This window comes from Ammospiza nelsoni, chromosome Z (genome assembly GCF_027579445.1).
Source record: "Ammospiza nelsoni isolate bAmmNel1 chromosome Z, bAmmNel1.pri, whole genome shotgun sequence".
Lineage (NCBI taxonomy): Eukaryota > Metazoa > Chordata > Aves > Passeriformes > Passerellidae > Ammospiza > Ammospiza nelsoni.
In genome coordinates this window covers 50,693,482-50,712,629 of record NC_080669.1, presented here as the reverse complement: position 1 = coordinate 50,712,629, position 19,148 = coordinate 50,693,482, and the positions used below count along the sequence as shown (strand labels likewise).

General features: G+C 35.1%; 1 protein-coding gene across 7 annotated transcripts in view; it reads left to right on the top strand.

The window, feature by feature from the left end:
• ERBIN (erbb2 interacting protein) overlaps positions 1-19,148 on the top strand; it is a 118,028-nt gene that overhangs the window by 81,965 nt on the left and 16,915 nt on the right. For 5 of the 7 annotated variants that reach the window (XM_059491715.1, XM_059491713.1, XM_059491709.1 and 2 more), the window contains 14 exons: positions 934-997; positions 2,568-2,642; positions 3,908-4,052; positions 4,519-4,591; positions 5,648-5,777; positions 6,105-6,220; positions 7,219-7,288; positions 8,464-8,563; positions 10,013-10,134; positions 10,714-10,884; positions 11,676-11,858; positions 14,041-14,158; positions 15,887-16,070; positions 16,876-18,397. In XM_059491715.1, the coding sequence (XP_059347698.1) occupies positions 934-997; positions 2,568-2,642; positions 3,908-4,052; positions 4,519-4,591; positions 5,648-5,777; positions 6,105-6,220; positions 7,219-7,288; positions 8,464-8,563; positions 10,013-10,134; positions 10,714-10,884; positions 11,676-11,858; positions 14,041-14,158; positions 15,887-16,070; positions 16,876-18,397 (3,073 nt within the window). The remainder of the gene's footprint in view (positions 1-933; positions 998-2,567; positions 2,643-3,907; positions 4,053-4,518; positions 4,592-5,647; positions 5,778-6,104; positions 6,221-7,218; positions 7,289-8,463; positions 8,564-10,012; positions 10,135-10,713; positions 10,885-11,675; positions 11,859-14,040; positions 14,159-15,886; positions 16,071-16,875; positions 18,398-19,148) is intronic. The other 2 variants (XM_059491714.1, XM_059491712.1) reach the window with 1 other exon arrangement.

Sequence of the window (19,148 nt, the reverse complement as noted above, 5' to 3'; positions counted from 1 at the left end):
ATTTAATTTTTCCAGAATTTTATAGTATGAACATAGTTGCAGTTTATATATGACATTTTTATATACTACTAATTGTGATTTTTATATACTACTAATTGTTCTGTGAAAATCTCTTGTTAACTAAATATATTAATGTTTTCATATGAGGGATTCACACTCTCTTAAAAAATACTTCCAGGTAGAACTGCTGTTGACTGTGAAGTACCCATTGTGACCACATGTGCAGTGGTAGATAATCTCTATTGGGTCCCCAAAGTGCACTTAAATAGAGAAAAAATTTTTCCAAAACACAGCTTGAAGTAATGGATTTTACTTTTATTTCAGACATTGATTTAGCATTTGCCATAAGTTAGGTTAAAGAGTATTTATGTGTCACAGAGTCCAATTTAGTAATCTCATTTAATGTGTGACTAGAGAAATAACTAGAGTTCCAAACCAGATCACATGGAAGCAGCATAGCAGCCTGGAGAGGTACAAAGGTGGTGTTGCATACTGTGATTCAACAGTGCTCTTCTCCTGGTCACTAGTCTTCCTTTGAGAAGAAAACATGTAGTTAACCAGCCTTTGACTGCTGAAGGGACATATTGTGACTGGAGATGAAAAGCTGAACCACTCAGAAGAAGAGATGCGCCACTGCATTCATTACTCGTTATCATGAAGATTTCTTTACTGGTCTTTAGTTTTTGCATGATCATCGTGCAGCCTCGGGTGTGTTGCAGTGTATGCTTTGTATGATGCTCAGCAGTCTGCAGGATCAGTAATATCTACCTGGTTGACCAGTGTGTGAATACTTTATCCTTAATTAGGTATCATTCCAGTTACAGAATAGCATCCCTGCTTAATACTGATTACTAGATTTTTGTAAATCTGGAAGATTTGATGTTGCTAGTATTTTCTTAGACCTAATTTTTTATTAATCTCCTTCCTGTGCAGAACTATGTCCAGACTGACTCAGCTGGAGAGACTGGACTTAGGAAGTAATGAATTCACAGAAGTGGTGAGTTTAGACTTAGTTAAAGAGCTCAGCATCTTTTATAAATATTTTTATCCTTTGATCTGTTTTTAACAAATATGAAAACATGAACATCATCTTAAGAGTTCTGCCTCCAAGCATTATTTATACCCTACACTACTTTATGGAGCCTATTATAAAAATCACGTGTGTGATCTTACGAATGAGAGTATGTTTTTACTCCATTTAAAAATAACACTCTGTTGTATAGTGTGGTTACTGTACTGGTAAATAATTAAGAGTAACACATGTTTGAATTATAAACATAATTGTTAGGCTTAGAATAAATTCTAAACATTTATTGATTATCATGTATTGAATATTACAGTTTTTTGCTTAACCTGCTTTTATTATTGTGCACTATTAGATCCAAGGGAAAATATATTAAATTTGAATGTTGTTCAAAGCAGTATTTACAGTTGAAGTGCTCTGATTTTTCCTTCAGGATGCATTGACTTGTTTCCTGTTTGTATTCTCACAGGCAAATATATTTTGTATTTAAGGGTCACATAACATTTCTCTGCTTTTACAAATACTTTCCGGGGTAAAGGAATTTAAATAGAAGTATAATGAAACTTGCTGACCTGCAACACAGTAGAGTCAAGCATTTGTGTGCCACTAGTAGAACATGCAAAGCTGAACACTTGCTTAGTGATATGGTTTGGAAAATAGGGGAGTGTGTTTAAGGAATTTTTCTTTATTATGGTAAAACATCTAGGACTGCCGTATTCTCATCACAGGGTATATATTTGTGTGGGAGCCTTAAACTAATTTTAAATTACATCTTCTTCTTGGAAAATGAGTTAGTTACTGGGAAAGAAAGTTATTGGGAGTCAAGACCGCAACTTCAGCAGAAATCCTGTCCACTGTATAACAAAATTTACTTAGCATTTATCTGAACTTGGCTGTACTTATTAAGGTGCAGTAGTACCTCTTTTGTATTGCTTCCTCTGGAGGGAAGTTTAAATAGGGAAAGCATATGTGACATGAATGTTTACGAAGAAGAGGTCTTTCCCTGATAAACAAGTTTACAAGAAGTTATATTGAAAACATAATCCTGCACTTCATTTTATGGATGGAGTGGTTAGATTGTATCATGGAGATGCACCCTTTGTTGATAGAAAAAATGAAGTTTGTTTTGATTTTCCCCCAAACAAAAAAATCACTGCGGTTTTTGAAAAACAAGTCCTCTGAGTTGATGAAATTTAAAGGTTTTTAGATGTCCTCCATCAAAACTGTACATGTAACATGTACTTAGTGTGTGCCTGTTGAAAAAGAATACTTTCTGTAAAAGACACCAAACAAACAGAAAGCCTTTCTTTAAAAATTATTTAGTGCTGCTAGGTCAAGTTCTTCAAAGTCTTTATATATCTGGTAATATATTTTCATTTCAAAAGTGACTTATCTGGGTTTTCTTTGATGACCCAGTGAAAAAAGTGGGTACAACAGCTACAGTAACATATTACTAAAGTTGCAATAGACAAATCACTGGAGTTGGTTTTGCCATTCACTGGGGATGTTTCATAAGATTTTTTTAAATGGCTTCCTATTACAGCCTGAAGTACTTGAACAACTGAGTGCATTAAAGGAATTTTGGATGGATGGTAATAGACTAACACTTATTCCTGGGGTAAGTTCTTTTGTTGTATTAAACATACAGTATTTTAAATTACACAGGCACTTACTTTGTCAGTGATCATGTACATTGCAGTTCTAATTTTAGTGTTACTTAAAGCCAAAAGGATAAATGGCAGATGAGTGCTTAACTAGCCCACTTAGAAATTATGACTGATCACAAGAGTTGCATTCATAGCTTTTTGGTGCTTTTTTTTCATTGAAAGTTATATATTTCTCATCTAAAAATTATGTTGCAATTCAGGAAAATGAGTAAAAGTCTTAAATCAAATTTAGGTTCGAATAGCCCTTCCAAAAAGGGATCATTCTATGTTAGAATATAGCAGAAATATGTAGGATAAGTATGTTGTATGGCTTTTTATTGGTTACAGTTGTAAAAGAGAAGTGCCAGTTCCAGTGCTGTGTAAACAGGGAGCATAGACAGTTCCTGAGAAAACAGTCTGTTTACTTTGTATGGGTTCCTGACATCTTTCATTACATGTGATCCAGGCTGACCTATTATTAGAGTACTTGAGAGTCTGTGCTTAAGTTTTAGCAAACTAATAGATGAGTATTTGAAATTTGGGAAGCATCTGGCTTGTTTTCAACCTTAAAATCACTAGCGGTCATGTGAAATGTGGCCTTCCTGTCTGATCAGTAGTCTTTTCTACTGTCTTTCCATCAGCTAACTATTAGACAGTTGAATGTTTGCATTGTAAAATACAAGCTGAACAGTGTTTTGCAGCAAAATAAAACTGTATTTCTGAGAGTAAAGATTTCCGTAGACTAATGTGCATAAATTTTCAGGCTTATGCTTCGTTCATGTGGAATGGTAATGCAAGCTTATATTTTGGCTTGTTTCTTTCAGTTTAGTACAATTAGGGATTAAGTTTTGTTTTTGAGGATGAAGTTTTACACAAAAGGCAAAAATGAGCATTAAAAGTCTACTGGAGCATAATGATGTCCTCACATTGTGTCTCTTTCTGAAGTCTGTTCTAAAGTTTCAATTACTTGATTCATGGTAACTAATCAAACCATTGAATGCAGAAGACTGACATTAGGGACATGCAGAACTGCTGTGGGGTGTCTCTTTGTGTAAAAATATCAGCTTTCCTTATCTGCACAAAATACATAATTTGAAAGTTTGTATATTTTGCATAAAATTGTGTTTCAGTACTCCAAGTCTTTTCCTCTGGCATTACACTTGAGAGGTCAAATCTGCTGGATTTTTTGTTTTGAACTTGCACTTTTCTAGAATGCATTATTTTCTCTTGCTTTTAGTTCATAGGCACTTTGAAACAACTGACTTACTTGGATGTTTCTAAAAACAACATTGAAGTAGTCGAAGAAGGTATTTCAGGTTGTGAAAGCCTGCAAGACCTACTGTTATCCAGTAATTCACTTCAGCAACTGCCAGAGTCTATTGGTTTGTATTTTAAGTTAATTCATGTTGTTAGAAGCCTGTAGTTCAGACACAGAGAACTTGAAAGTACAAAAATTATATTCTAGATCTGTTTCAATTCAATAGAAGTGCCAGTTCTTGATAAAGCTGTAATGCATGGCTGAATAATAACTTAAAATTAGTTTGGAGCACTTTTACTTTATACAGTAATTTGTAAATGTATGACAAACTGCTGTCTCTATCAGAAAACAAAACCAATTTCTTTTTCTCCCTGGCCCTAGTCGCAGTTTACGTTGTAAACTGGCGAACAAGTTCTGTAAGCTCATCTCCTTGTTTCCTTAGCAATACAGCACTATAGGCACAGCAGGGAATAGAGAAGATATGGTGGCTGGCCCATAATGTTGGGTTTTTTCCCCTCTTAATTTGAAGTTAAAACTCAGCTTAATTAACTCAAATGTCCATTTTGATTTACTTGTCCCTATTGTTATAGGTTCTCTGAAAAAGGTGACAACACTTAAAATTGATGAAAACCAGTTAATTTATTTGCCAGACTCCATAGGAGGGTGAGTATTTCACCAAAATAAGCAGTTGAATTTCTTTTCTGAACACTCTTCTGTAACAGTGGCTCCTCTCTCTGAGTTTTTTTATAACTACTTGATGTAATTTTTTCTACATCTTAATGCTCTAATACAATTTAAAGCAAGAGTTTTCATCTTAGTTCTGCTTTGCAGCATGTAGATTCCTATCACTTAATACCAAAGGACATGTGTTCCGTACTTAATGTAACCACCAATCTATAAAACAAAAATTGAGTGTGACAGATGCTTATAGAGTCAGTTAGCTTTCTAAAACTGTATTTTTTTGACAGTAACATTGCTGTGGTAAATATTGCAAATGATTGCCCAATCTCAAAAATCTTGTAAAAAGTAAATATGAACATGTATTTATCTTTTTTATATATATATGGAGAACTTTCAGCTGTCCATCAGCAAGTTTTTTAACATATATTTTGGTGTTCAGCAATTTAATTTAAAACTTCCAAGTAATAGCAAAAATAATTCGCTCACAGTTATGCACTGTACAAATGTACAGTGATTTCCAATTTAATTTCATATGGTTTAATTATGATAGCTTATCTTTTGTTGTCAGAGTTTACAAAGTACTTCTTCATTGCCAGATTCTTAGGTTCATGGTCTGTAACTCCTGAAATTCTTTGCTTGTTCAGAAGCTGCATTCAGCTCTAATTTGACTGTGATCTATCTCATTCTGAATGTTTTTAATGCCTTACACTGGCATGTTGTAATGTTGTACACAAGCATTTGATGTTGCTGGCCTCACTTTTTTTCTTTGTGAGGACAGTGTAAAGGAGATTTTTAAAAATTAAGCAAGCTCTAAACAGAATCAAAAAGCCTGCAATCAAGTAAGAGGAAAAAACACCCACCCTAAGACACATTTTAGGCCATCAGTAAAGGATTCTTCTTGGATTTTAATTCCTTAGGGTTTATTTTGAACTACATTTGTGATTAATAATTAATAGTAATGTTAACTTCATTAAAACTGCAAGTATCCAATTAATGTTGGGTTAATTAATCTGTATGGAGGTAATAATTTTTTTGCAGGTTAATATCAGTGGAAGAACTGGACTGTAGTTTCAATGAAATTGAAACATTGCCTTCATCTGTTGGGCAGCTCTCAAATATAAGAACATTTGCTGCAGATCATAACTTTTTAAATCAGCTGCCATCAGAGGTATGTATTTAATTCCAAGTCTGTAAAATGAGTATTTTAATGTGTTTATATAGTCTTTACAACTTGTGAATAACAAGTTACTATTTTTTGAGAGGATTTTCTTTGTATATGTTTTTAAAGGAGGATGCATACAAATATACAAGTTGATAAATAACGAAATTTGATTTTTTTTTAAGCAACGAGTAGGAATTTGTTGATGTGAATTGAAAGTAAAAGGTTTAATATGTAAGAATAAACTTTCAAGGCAAAATAGCCTCAGTATTAATTGTTTTTAAAACCTTCATATTTATGTTGTGAAGATGAATTCTTTGTGTGGTTTTTTTTTAGATTGGAAACTGGAAGCATGTAACAGTGTTGTTTCTGCATTCTAATAAGCTTGAATTTCTCCCTGAAGAAATGGGTGATATGCAGAAATTAAAAGTCATCAATCTGAGTGACAATAGGTTTGTGAATGCTTTTAATCAAGTAGAAGTTGTATAAAATGCAACAATAAAGTAGAGGGATTGTTGTAAGTACATTATGGCTATCTTTATCTCACATAGCTCAGAAGGTGACTGAGATGTATTTAATGTATTATTGTCATATTCTGGATATTGCAGCTTCATTATATTAAGCTGTCTTTTTTTTTTTAATGACCTAGCAGGTGCATTGAAGTGCAGCTTCACTACATTTGTGATTGTTACCATCTGTTTTTCTAGGGAATTATTTTGGTTATTTCCATAAAGCTTTTTGATTCTTATTTAAAATTAACATATTCTTGAATTGCATATGGAGTGCCCAACGGTATCATAGGATAGTGTAAAAGACCTTGGTGTTCTGTGCAAGGGGGGAAAAGTTGCCTTTTATTAGAGATGGTCATTAAAAATAGACAAAATGTTTATCTTTGGGGAATTACTAGTTTATAGAATCAAGTACTGGGAGAGAGAACTAGCAGAGCTCTCCCTCCTATTCTGTCAATCCAGCTTCTCTGTACTCTGTCTGTAGCTTGATTTATCCCTTAGTGCCAGAGCACCCATTATCCATGACAGCGTATTCCCCATACCTGTATATTTTAGAAAAGAAATGATTTTCAGGTGTAGTACATTTTCCCTTAATTGGCATGTATATTGACAGATAAAATGGTGAGGATTCAGATTTATTAATTAACCTTAATTGTCTTTGTATTCAAGTCACCCAGTTCCCAGTTGAGTTAAATTCAGGTCACAATGTCACTTCTTTATTTTAAGCTACTTGCTATACTGGGCAGACAAGTTTTTCTTGTTTGGTTGGGTTTTTTTTAATTGAATTTAAATTACATGTTGTAGCCTTTCAGCTCTCACTATTTATTAAGGGAACTTCATATGAAAATATCCTTTTAAAATATTTTATAGACTAATACAGGATTGTGTAAAGTCTTAACAGTATGGCTAAATGTACTTATATAAATTCTTGTAATTTACAGACTGAAGAATTTACCATTTACTTTTACAAAACTGCAACAACTCACTGCTATGTGGCTATCAGACAATCAGGTGAGATTTTTTAATATTGAAAATAAATGATTGTGGACTTGATTCCTAATGGGGTTGACAAGAACAGAGCCATCTGTTAAATAAAGAGACCTAGTACTCTGCAAATCAATACTTTCGGGACATTACTATGTCAGTTCTCCTTAAGTAACCAATACTGAGCTTACCTGTCTCTGGAGGCTCATAATCCTGGAGAAATTCTGTGCTGTGAGGAAATGCAGTTTAACAGATATTGGAAAGTTTTTTGGTTTTGTTGTGTTTTCTGTGGGTTTGGTTGGGGATTTTTTAGGGTTTGTTTTGTCTGTTTGTTTGGGGGTTTTGTTTTTCATTTTTGTTTTTTCTTTGTTTGGTTTTGGTTGTTCTTTGGGGGGGGGTTGTTTTGTTTTTGGTGGGTTTTGTAGTTTTTTGGGGTTTTGTTGCTGTTTTTGTTTGTTCAGGCTATTTTACTCAAGTGAGTTTAGTGCTTGATAAGCTTGGACTTGAACATGTAGCCCGCTGTTGCTTTCACAGCTGTACCAGCGGGGAAACTCAGCATGCCTGGTTTTCAGTTACGTTTTTGCCACACCTTTGAACTATTTGAAGCTGTTAAGCAATAACTCCTATGCTTGTATTTTTCCTTTTTATTAAATTCCTTGATATTATGCTGATTTTCTGAAGGGCATTAAAGTGTGCAGGGCTGCCAGAAATCTAGTAGCCTCAGATGTACACTTTTAGTGAAACAGTAATTTCAAGAATCTTCTGCCTTTCCCTATAAGGGGTGGAGGATGTTCAATCTAGTCTCAAAATGAAAAAACAAGGATGCTGAGTTTTTATCTTTATATGATTGTCTGCAGTTTTAAATAGCTAAATATATCCATGCATTTCTGATCAGTGTGCTTTGGGATAGTAGTAAGTACTAAAAAGAAACCGAGTTATTTTTTTACTATCTAGTGATTTCTTTTCACAAAAGCTGTTGCTGAGTTTGTCCTCAGTCAAAAAGACTGTCATCAATCAAGTACAGACATATTAATTTCATCATTTGATGAAAATTACTCAGAGGAGAAATGGTTTAATTCAAGGGAAAGTAGTCTTCAAAGTCATGGCACAAGCATGCTCTGTGATATGTAGGTCATATTTACTCTTTATATATATATATATATATGTTCTCATAACATAGCCTTCTTTCATTTACTTTCTAGTCTAAACCACTTATCCCTCTTCAAAAAGAAGCTGACCCTGACACACAGAAAACAGTACTTACTAATTACATGTTCCCTCAGCAACCAAGGACTGAGGAGGGTAAGGAATTTCTGAAATTACCTGTCACAGTGATCACTGTTGAAAATAATAATGGGAAGGCTTCCCGCTAATTATGATTTTCACTAAATAATGCTTAAATACCTAAATGCTTAAAGTTTGGAGTATGCTTGCAGGAGAGGATAAGTTGTGTCTGATGAATGAGAACACTAACTTAATGAGATTTAGATGTTAGTAAATTTTAGATGAAACTATTTCAGTGAGTAAGGCGAGAAATGGACTGATAGGAGCATGTTCTGTGGTGGTTGACAGTCCCAGCATGACACCCTCATTACTTCCAAAAGAGCCTAATGGTTTGGGGTGAAATTCTCTTAAGCAAGCATTAGCTTCACACTGACTATTTTAGCAAAATATTTCCTTCATTACCAATTATGTGTTTTTTGAAAAGTACATAGTATTCTCTGGTATATTTTGAAATTAAAAAAAAAAAAAAATCAGTCCAGAAAAAGCATATTGTTCACATGTAGTTTGAACTGGTTTTATAAAAGGTCAGGTTCCTGGCTTTTGGTCAGGAACTCATAATGATAGTGAAGTTTATTGTAATATCTTCAGATGTGTTAAAATGTAAGTTCACCTGTTAAATGCAGAGTAACAAATATTTCATTGCACTTACTAAGCCCTAAAATTAAATATTTTTCTATGTCAGGTATAGAAGTGGTTAATATGAACAGTCTTCATATTGCTAGTGAAGGATATACACTTTCTGGGTGGTAGTGGCAAATTTATTAGACTGTTTGTCAAGCTAAAAGTAGAATCTGCTGGTGTAACACCAAGACATGCTAAAATAAGAGACATCGGGTACCTGCAAGATTTTTTTAATCTCTTGTAAAATTAAGCAAGAAATACTTGTATCTAAAGCCCCTGTCAACTGCATAAGTGCTGCAAAATCATGCAGATTAACTTAACCTCCAGTTTTAGATGCTTACATTGCTTTAGGATTAGTAAGAATGCAGGTTTTTCTCACTAAGTCATTCTTAGTTTTAATTTTTAAATTTGCACTAAATTAAATCAGATGAATGTTCTTACCTGTGCTTAATGATGATAAGCACTGATAATATGCTATATAAATCTATGCAAGTATAATTTGTCTTTATATACACACACACAAATACATTATTTCATATTTATGTATAGAATAAAACCATTCAGCAGAGATCTGCTGAAAATTTTTGAATGTGAATGTTAGGAGTGGTGTACAACTGAGCATATGATTTTCTTTTTAAAGATAAGGATTCTTCTAATATAAAAGTACAGCCAAATTCATAAAGCAGTGGCATTGCATCTAATCTTCAATTAATGATACTGTTAGTCTTTCATCTTTTAAAAAGAACGAATACAAAAGCACATCAGTCCCACTCAAGAGAAAGTGTGTATTTTGTTTTACGTAGTGTAGCCCATTCTTACACAAGGTTCTTTGGGTTTTTTTTCCAGTTATGTTCATATCTGATAATGAAAGTTTCAATCCATCTCTGTGGGAAGAACAGAGGAAACAGCGTGCTCAGGTGGCATTTGAATGTGATGAAGACAAAGATGAGAGAGAGGCACCACCTCGGGTTGGTATTGAATTTATTTTTGCATACATGGTGCTTCCTTCCCTCTTACTTTCACCCTTAATCTCAGCCTTTTCCCTACTTTGGTAATGGGTTTCACTCTGCTGAATAAATCAAGTCATCAGTTTAGAGTATCTAGCAGGATGAAACACTATGGTTTGGATATTTTTGTTGTGTTTCCTTTTAGTTTGGGCGTTATTTGGCCAAGTCATTTTCAGTATGGCACAAGGGAAGAGCTCAGGCTTATACTTGGCAGTGTAGGGCCTACCTAGGATGCTACCTCACCAATGGATAACAAGCAGGGAAAGTATGATAAATCCTGATTTTATTTTGAGTGAATTACACTTGGCTTAATCCTTGCTTGGAATCATTGGACATTTTGGGGGAAAAGGAGTGAAAGTGATTTGTAATCTTGCCTGGTTGTATAAGCTTATGTCTGCCTCACTGCCAGCAGATTTGAGTATTAAGGTGGAGATTCTAGAGTATTCAGTGGTGTGGCCTAATTAATTATTTGTTTTAAAGCTTATGTTTTAGTTCTGACATTTAAATAAGTGTAGAACCTTATTGCCTTTTGTTACACAGGAGGGCAATCTGAAGAGATACCCAACTCCATATCCTGATGAACTGAAGAATATGGTCAAAACAGTCCAGACAATTGTACATAGACTAAAGGACGAAGAATCAACTGAAGAAAATGCCAAGGAGTCAAAACGAGAAGTCCAGACAGTTTCTGTAAAAGATGTGGGGGTAAAGGTTAGAGATAATGTTATCTTCTGGTTTTGCAAGAAATTCCAAAGACTAACTTCTCATTGATTCCTTTTAATTCTCTTTTCCCTCCCCTCTGAGTCTTTAGCAAGAAAAATTGTTAGATTACAGAACCAGTTTACCCACCTAAGGAGGTCCCACCTCTTCCCCACCTAAGGAGGTCTGTAACAAATGTCTGGTTTGCAGTAGCAGTCTTCCTCCTGCACTAGGAACAAGAAAAGTGACCTAATTCTTAGGCACATACAAACTGTGGATGTGTTAGGGAGCTGCCTTCTTTGGTTCCTGGAGGATGGCATCTTTGTCTGATCCTCTTTTATCTGCCAATTTTCACAATGAAATTTGGATCATCTCAAAGGTTTTTACTGCTCTTGACTGATAGCTTTGTGTGGTAACAAGCAGTAATAGCAGACTGGCAAAAGTGTCCCAAGTCTCTATGAGCTTGATGCAGTGTGATAGAAGACAGGAATAATTTTTGGTGCTCACATAGAATCATTGCAGGTACTGGCCTGTTTGATTTTTTTTCATATGCTTGGAAATATAATGGTACATATTGACACCAATACGATGAAAGTCAGACTGACTGACGTAGGGTAGAGACTGTAGCTTAGTTATCTAGTTTTCTTAGCATTTCGTACATGGTGCATTCTGTGCTTTATAATTTCAGAGCTCAGATTTTTCCATTCCATGTTTCCATTCCATACAGAATATATAATGCTGGATCTATATGTTGTTAAAAACATTTCAGGATGCTTTCTCTGCTAATACTCTTCATTTTGTAGACCTCAGAAATTGGTTCAATAAAGAACAAAGCCGATGAGAGAAAGCAATATTCAGCAGGAAGCTCTGTGCAGAAGCCTAGTGAACCAGAAGCTGAGCACAGCACTGCAAATTCACAGATGACTGCACTTGTTAAAACCTTGCAGAACACGAAAACAACTGTCAACCATGAGGACGTGCTTGAGGTATGGCATTGCAATGAGCATTATAGCAGTCAGAAATTGTGCTGGTGTTGTATTAAATTTGTTCTTCTGAGAGATGAAAATTTCTGTTGACAATAGAAGAAAATTGCCTTCCATAATGTTGTAAATTCAGATGGTTTTCAATACAGTACAGTTTTTGCTTCAGATTTTGTTAAGTAAAAGTTGAAACAGATAATAAAGTTCATAATAAAAGATGCAGGCATTTAAAGAAAAATAATGTGAACTCAGTTAAAGATTGATATACCCTGTGAAAAGGCACATACTTCTGTGGAATTCTCCAGGTGTTTGACTGTCATTACTTCATTAAATAATCACTTTTAATTGTTGCTGAAATGAGAAAATATCAGATCAGTAGTAGCAATAAAATGTTTCTATATCCAAGTGATTATACAAATGCATTTCAAGTGAAAAGTGATTTAAAAAATATTTATTCCTCTGTATTTACTAGTAAACTGTCAGGAATATTACCTGGAATATACTTACCTCTTCCAGTGAAGGATTTTAAACTTCTGAACTGTGCATCAAACACCATGTATTTATTTATTTAGAAAGCTTGAGATTTATGACAAATTGAAAGCTGTCAAATGGAAGCTGACATTCAATCAGTTCCCAGTTACAGCCTGTAAAATACTTTTTTCATAATTTCAGCAGTGCATTTTTTTTGCCTGTATTGTGTAAGCTGTGGAATGTGCCTATATCGTACAGTGAAAAGACTTGAATGACAAGCAGTTTTGGCTGTCACTGGCTACTTCCCCACTAGTACGTTCCTGCTTCTACATTCTTTTTGAAAATACTGGTATTGACTTTTTTAATTTAAAAATGTGGTTTTGGAAGATCATGATAGTTGTCTAATCATCATGACATTAATTCTTTGTAGCTGTAGTAAGTACACAAGTCAGGTACAGTGACATCCTTGTTTCAGTGTATTCCCTTATTTCCTACCGGTAATGATGTTGCAGAATCCAGATAGCTAAACTTTGCCTGTGTGTAAGCTTTTCAGTCAGCATCGATTACACTTATATGTCACATCCAAGAGGAAGGGCATGTGGTAGATGAAGTGAGCAGGTTGGTTGTTTGGATTGTAGAGAAATGCCGATGGATTCTTACTTTTTATTTTTAATTAGGACTGTCATAGCTTGTTTGTTACGTCTCAGTCAAGTATGTCCTTTCTGCAGACCTAACAACTGGCCAGGTAATTGGTATCATGGGAAGGTGGTGCTCCAATAGGTTCCATGTGTTAAATGTTTCAAAACAATAAGAAAAAGTGAATATTGGCAGGCTTTGTTTGCAATTTGCAACATGGATTTTGTAGCAGGAAAATGTTTACTAGAAAAAAATTTCTGCTTTGAGGAAAGGTTTGGTGTGGATTTGTTTTGTCAAAATATTACTGAAAACAATTGAGTTTTGAAGATAAATGAATATTTATCTTCAGAAAGAGGGCTACAGTAGGAGCAGAATCAGTTGCATGGCTGCTCTTGCAGCAGCTTTGTCTATTAATCTCTGTCAGAAGTGCATTGACTTCCATCTTTTGGTTCAGAACTAGTGATTACTAGCTTAAATGTATTCAGTATTGCTTTTTCTCTGCCATTGCTCTTGAACTTAAATGACTTCTCTTCCTTTTGGAATTTACCCCTAGCAAGCCACCTTTACTCTGTTTCTGTTAGATAGACTAGGCAGGCCAAGCTCCTTCCATTTTTTCTCACAGCATACCTCTCCATTCCTAGAATTGTCTTGGTCATGGCTACTTTATAACTGTTTCAGTTTGAGCTGTTTTCTTCAAAACCAGTACCCAGCTGGTCACACTGTGCTGCTTGCTGCTTCAGTGATCACTTTGTGTCTTGGACTCCACTGGATGCTCTCTCCAGTGGTGGAATGAAGGCTTCATCTGCTTGCTCCAATAAGTTTTTGCAGTTAAAGTTACCTGTCTGAGTGTCATCCCACAGAGTTCAGCAGTGACAATGCAAGTCTGCAAGTGATGCTTCTTAAAGATAATTCATTTGACTTACACTGCAGATGCACTACAAAGTTGTTTTGCTTTGCCTATGTCATGTGGCTCATTTGTCTTTTTACCCCTTTATTGTTTAGTGGGTGATAGTTTACACAGCATTTACTTACATTTGAACTCCTCTTCAAAATGGACAGGATAAAGCTGTTTTCCCTTTAGCAGGAGTCAGAAGAAATCTCCTCTGATGAAGAGATGAAAATGGCAGAAATGAGACCACCGCTGATAGAAACCTCCATAAACCAACCAAAAGTGGTAGCCCTAAGCAACACCAAAAAAGGTAAGATACCATAAAAAGCATTGGAAGTGTTTTGTGATTTCGATAATTTCTTGACTCAAAGTGACTAGTTTTTCAAATTAAATTAAGTAAAAGTATGTTTTGTAAGTTTTAAAAGAAAGATTTTCCTAGTTAAGCAATGAAAGTGGGGAAAAAACTGCATATACTGGAGTCCATGCTAGAGAAATTTGTGTTAATATCTTAGTTTTCTTGATTTTTGTCAGTTTAAATCAGACAGGAAGAGAAGTGGCATATGTTTTGGGGCATTTGGAGCTTGAACAACTCTTGATGTGCTTAAGAAAAGGATTGCAGAGAGTGGTATTTATTTTAGAAATTGTCTGTAACTCCCCCTTCACCCAGATTTTCTGAATTCTTGCTGTGATAGGCAGCTGCTATAACTGCTGCTATAGGCAGCATATCACTTTTTAAAATTTCTCTACAGAAGCTGTGCTCTCTTCCTAAGGTTTAAGAATAATCCTTTCTTGTGAAAACTCTTTCTCCAGAGTTATTTTACTCTTATTTTTCTTTGCTCCTCTAGCATCAAAATTCTGCATCTGTTTTTTTATTAACTAAGTTTTATATTCCCTGAAATATAAATTTCTTCTGAGTAATCATTTCCTTAAGACTAAGAAATGGCCTAGGATTTAGGGAACACATGATATAGAAAGAGGATAGCAAATAATATTTTGCTTCATATGATATCCAAGTCCTGTACTTCCAGGACAAAAAGCTTTTCTGGACATTAGATGTAAAAAGGTGAGATTTGATGAGGAGAACCCCATGGTGGAAGCAGGAAGTCTGCTGAGGATCACATACAGATGAACAGGTGGATGTTTAGCAATGCTGTCCTTGGACTTTCTTGTCTGACTAAAGTACCTAGGTCAAAACTTCTTTCTTGTCTCTGAAGACAGACATTAGTTCCACAAAATGTATGCGTTTGGCATATGTAACTGGCTTGAAGCAAAAATTTAAATGTATTTGTTTCTACACTCATGTCAGAATCACGGCTGCCTTGAATTCCCCCAGAGAAATTATTTTTATACGGATGTAGTATGTAAGTATGCATACACTATGCAAGAATCAATGTGCACAGGGGTAAATTACTCTGAAAATGTTGTCCTAAGGGATCTGCAAAGCATGGGGATGCATTGAATTCAAAATCTGCAGGAGAGCATTTTTCATTGCTAATTTTTTACTTTACTAGAAAGCTATACAGAGCTTATCCAGTGATCTAGATAGTTCCAGAGTACTTGGTTTAGTTAATTGCTTTAATAATGATAGAATATTCAAAACCAGGAACAGTGTACCCTTTCAAAATACTGCACGTGAAGCAGTGTGCTTCATTTTCTTAGAGGCCCATAGACTCATATAATGGGCAATTCTGAAATCATTATAGTAACAGAAGTATGATTTGACAGATATTTTAAGGAAGTATTCAGTAATATAGCACTTGTGTATGACAAGGGAAATGGGAATGAAGCAAAAATTTAGTTTTAATTAGCAGATAAGGGCTGTTTACATTAGGCAAAATATTTTAAAATATAGGAACTATTTCCAACAGTATTTTGTAAGTTTAAATGAATTTTGCAAGGGTGTTAGCTTACATTTTAGTTTCTGGTAGTAAGGATTTCTGAAGAACAACAGACAGTTTCTAAATACTTTACATACACATATGAAATGGCTATTAATAAGATCTGTGTGTCTAATTAAATTGGCAAATTTTTATTTCAGATGATTCAAAAGATACTGATTCCTTATCAGATGAAGCTACCCACAATAGTAATCAGAATAACAGCAACTGTTCCTCTCCTTCTCGAATGTCAGATTCTGTTTCCTTAAATACTGACAGTAGCCAAGATATTTCTCTCTGTTCTCCTGACAAAGAAACACATGGTGCTCTTCTGTCCAAAATCAGGTTTGTAAGATACTGTAGACCAATAAGAAGATACATTAGAAAAATGTTACTTAATATTTTATATGGTGTTCCTTCCTGTAATTCATTCATTTATCATTAATTAAATTTTTAAAATTTCAGTGTTTTATAATAGGGTTAATAATATTCTCTTAACGTTAATAGAGTTCTCAAAAAAAAAAAAAGGAAATCTTTCAGAGACTAGCTTTAGTATACAATACAAGGTTCTCATTTCTCTTAATAATAGGGTATAATAATTTTATCTTTTTAAAGTTTTTATCCCTACAAAATACATCAGTATCCCATTTTAAAAGCTCTGTGTTTTTATTTGCTTAATTTTGAAAATCAATTTGATTGCTAACATGACCATTAAAGGTTCTTAAAAACTTACAAAGATTGGAATTACAGGCTGTTACTCTTCCAGGAGTTTTAGTTTAAAAGTGCCATTTTTCATAAAAACTGCTAATACAAACAGGAAAATTGTCCAAAATGGAAACTAAAATAAATTAATAAAAAAGTAAGCTATTATCACTTTGTACTTCTTGACACTTTTGAAGTGTTTTTAATTATTCTTGTTGACTTTAAACAAACTTCTGAAACCATGGGACGTAAAACCATTGCACAAATGAGCTCTTTATATAACACATTTCTTCAATAGAAGATAGCATATCATAAATCTGTTTCTTTGTCCTGTTTTGTATGCACAGCATGGTTACATATTAATAGTAATTTTTTTCTAAAATGATACTTAAAGAAATACATTCATTCTTAGGAGAATTTCTTTAAGAACCATCTTTATTTCTTCCAGGCGAGAAGATGAAAATTTGAACAATCTCTTGCAAAATGGAGGAGAATTGAGTATTACAGTTGAAGAAAAACTAAATGTGCAAGAGAAGGTTTCAAATTTGTCTGAATATGAATTAAACATTGAAGAAAGATTAGGCCTCCTAGGAAAAGGTGTTGATCTAAGTACTCCTATGGAGGAGTCACAGAAATTAGACCAAATAAACATGAATATCAATAAACTTGTTAGTGAAGAGGCAGTGCCAGTTCCGGTAGAAAAGTTAGAAACACAGAAAATGGTTTCAGTAATGGGCTTTTTGAATAACAATGCAAAAGAAGAAAGTGAGCACTTGGAAAATGGAAATAAATACCGTGTAAATAAAGTAAACGGACTTGCTGAGGAAACAGTACATTCTCCTAGTAAAGAAAAACTAGCAAAAAGCACTACAGTTGATGGGGATTCTGCTGAGCTATCTGTTTCTAGAAGCACTGAAGATTTGTCCCCACAGAGAAGCGGTCCTGTGATGAAATCTCACAGCATCACAAGTATGGACAGTGGTGGGCTGAAAATCTATGATACTGTAAATGAGAATGGATCTCAACAACCGAACTCAGCAGTAAAATCAGGATCAGATACTGCAGATGGAAAAAACATAGTCCGAAGTAAATCTGCTACTCTTCTCTATGATCAGCCTTTACAGGTTTTTCCTGGGTCATCATCATCATCTGATTTAGTATCTTCTACAAAAACGGTGTTCAAGTTTGACTCGAATCACAATCCTGAAGGTGCTAATGTAGTGAGGGGATCAGTGACAGGCGGTGCACAGATGCTCTGTGCTCCCCAGTATAATATTCAGTACAGCAGCAGTGCAGCAGCAAAAGATGCCTTATGGCCCCAGAAACAAAACACCCAAGTAGAACAGGGCACTTTACCTCCTTCACGTCTGCTTAGGTCTGACAGTACAGAAACTCCCAGTTATGTAAAGCATTCTGGCAACATGAATTTTTCCAATCATAACAATGTCCGGGCCAGCGCTGTGTACAACACTCACCAGCGGATGGCTGGGAGACACGCAGATCTGTGGGCTGTTCCTCCCGGTGACAGACTGCTCCCAGGAGCAACCAGGCACACGCTTCAGAGGCAGAGCAGTGTATCTTCTACAGCTTCCATAAATATTGGGGATAGTGGACCTTCAAGACGAGCCCAGGTTCCTGAAGGGGACTACTTAACATACAGAGATTTGCATTCGATGGGCAGAGCTGCAGCGGTGATGTCGGGGCAGCAGAGGCCTCTCTCTGCCCGGACATACAGCATCGATGGTCCCAGCGCAGCCCGGCCGCAGAGCGCGCGGCCCTCGGTCAGCGAGATCCCAGAAAGAACTATGTCAGTCAGTGACTTCAACTACTCGCGGACTAGCCCCTCCAAGAGATCAAACCCAAGGGTTAACTCCGAGCACTCCCTATTAGACCCTGCAGGAAAAACTAAAGTCCCTCATGACTGGAGGGAGCAGGTGCTGCGACATATTGAGGCTAAAAAGCTAGAAAAGGTAAAAACAATCATTCTATATTTTTTTTCTACTTTTCTGTTACCTAGATGTGGAATAAGGTAAACACTCTGTTTTGAACAGCTTTTAATTACTAGTGAAAATCTAATTTTGATCCTGCTTTAAAAAGGATAAATGTGTTTGTAACGAATATATGAGAAACACACTCAGATGGTAGACTGAACTAAATGAACTTTTCCCCCAAAGGAAAAAAAGATCTTTTTCCCCAAAGAAATAAAGTTGCTGGTTTTTTTGACATCATACTTGCCAGCTTAGCCAGACTACTTTTGAATACATTAAATAATGTCATACAGACCTGCTGGACTGCAAGGCCAGCTCAAAAAAGGTAATTAAGGTAAATTTTATTGTAGCTTTGTATTCACAATTTACTAAAATATTCCCTTACACTTCTTGATCTTTCTGTTCTGCCTTTTTTTCACCCTATTTCTTCTCTTTAAGAACATGGAAAAAGAAAATCAGTAAAATCTATTTAGAAGTATAGGTCTGCAGCTTTAGTTGCTGAGGAATTCAAAAGCCATAATTATCATGTATTTGCCTCCAAGCCAGTTATCTTTTGAAGTTGGGTATCTGACAGATTGTTGAATGAATGTTTATTGCTTGCTGTGAGATGAGAACACTTAAAAATCTTGTTCATTTCAGAAAAATCACAGTAGGTTTTGATATAAGTAGAGATGATGAACAGGATTCTTTATGTACTGTAAATGCCATCAAGAATTTGAGCTGATAAGTAGAG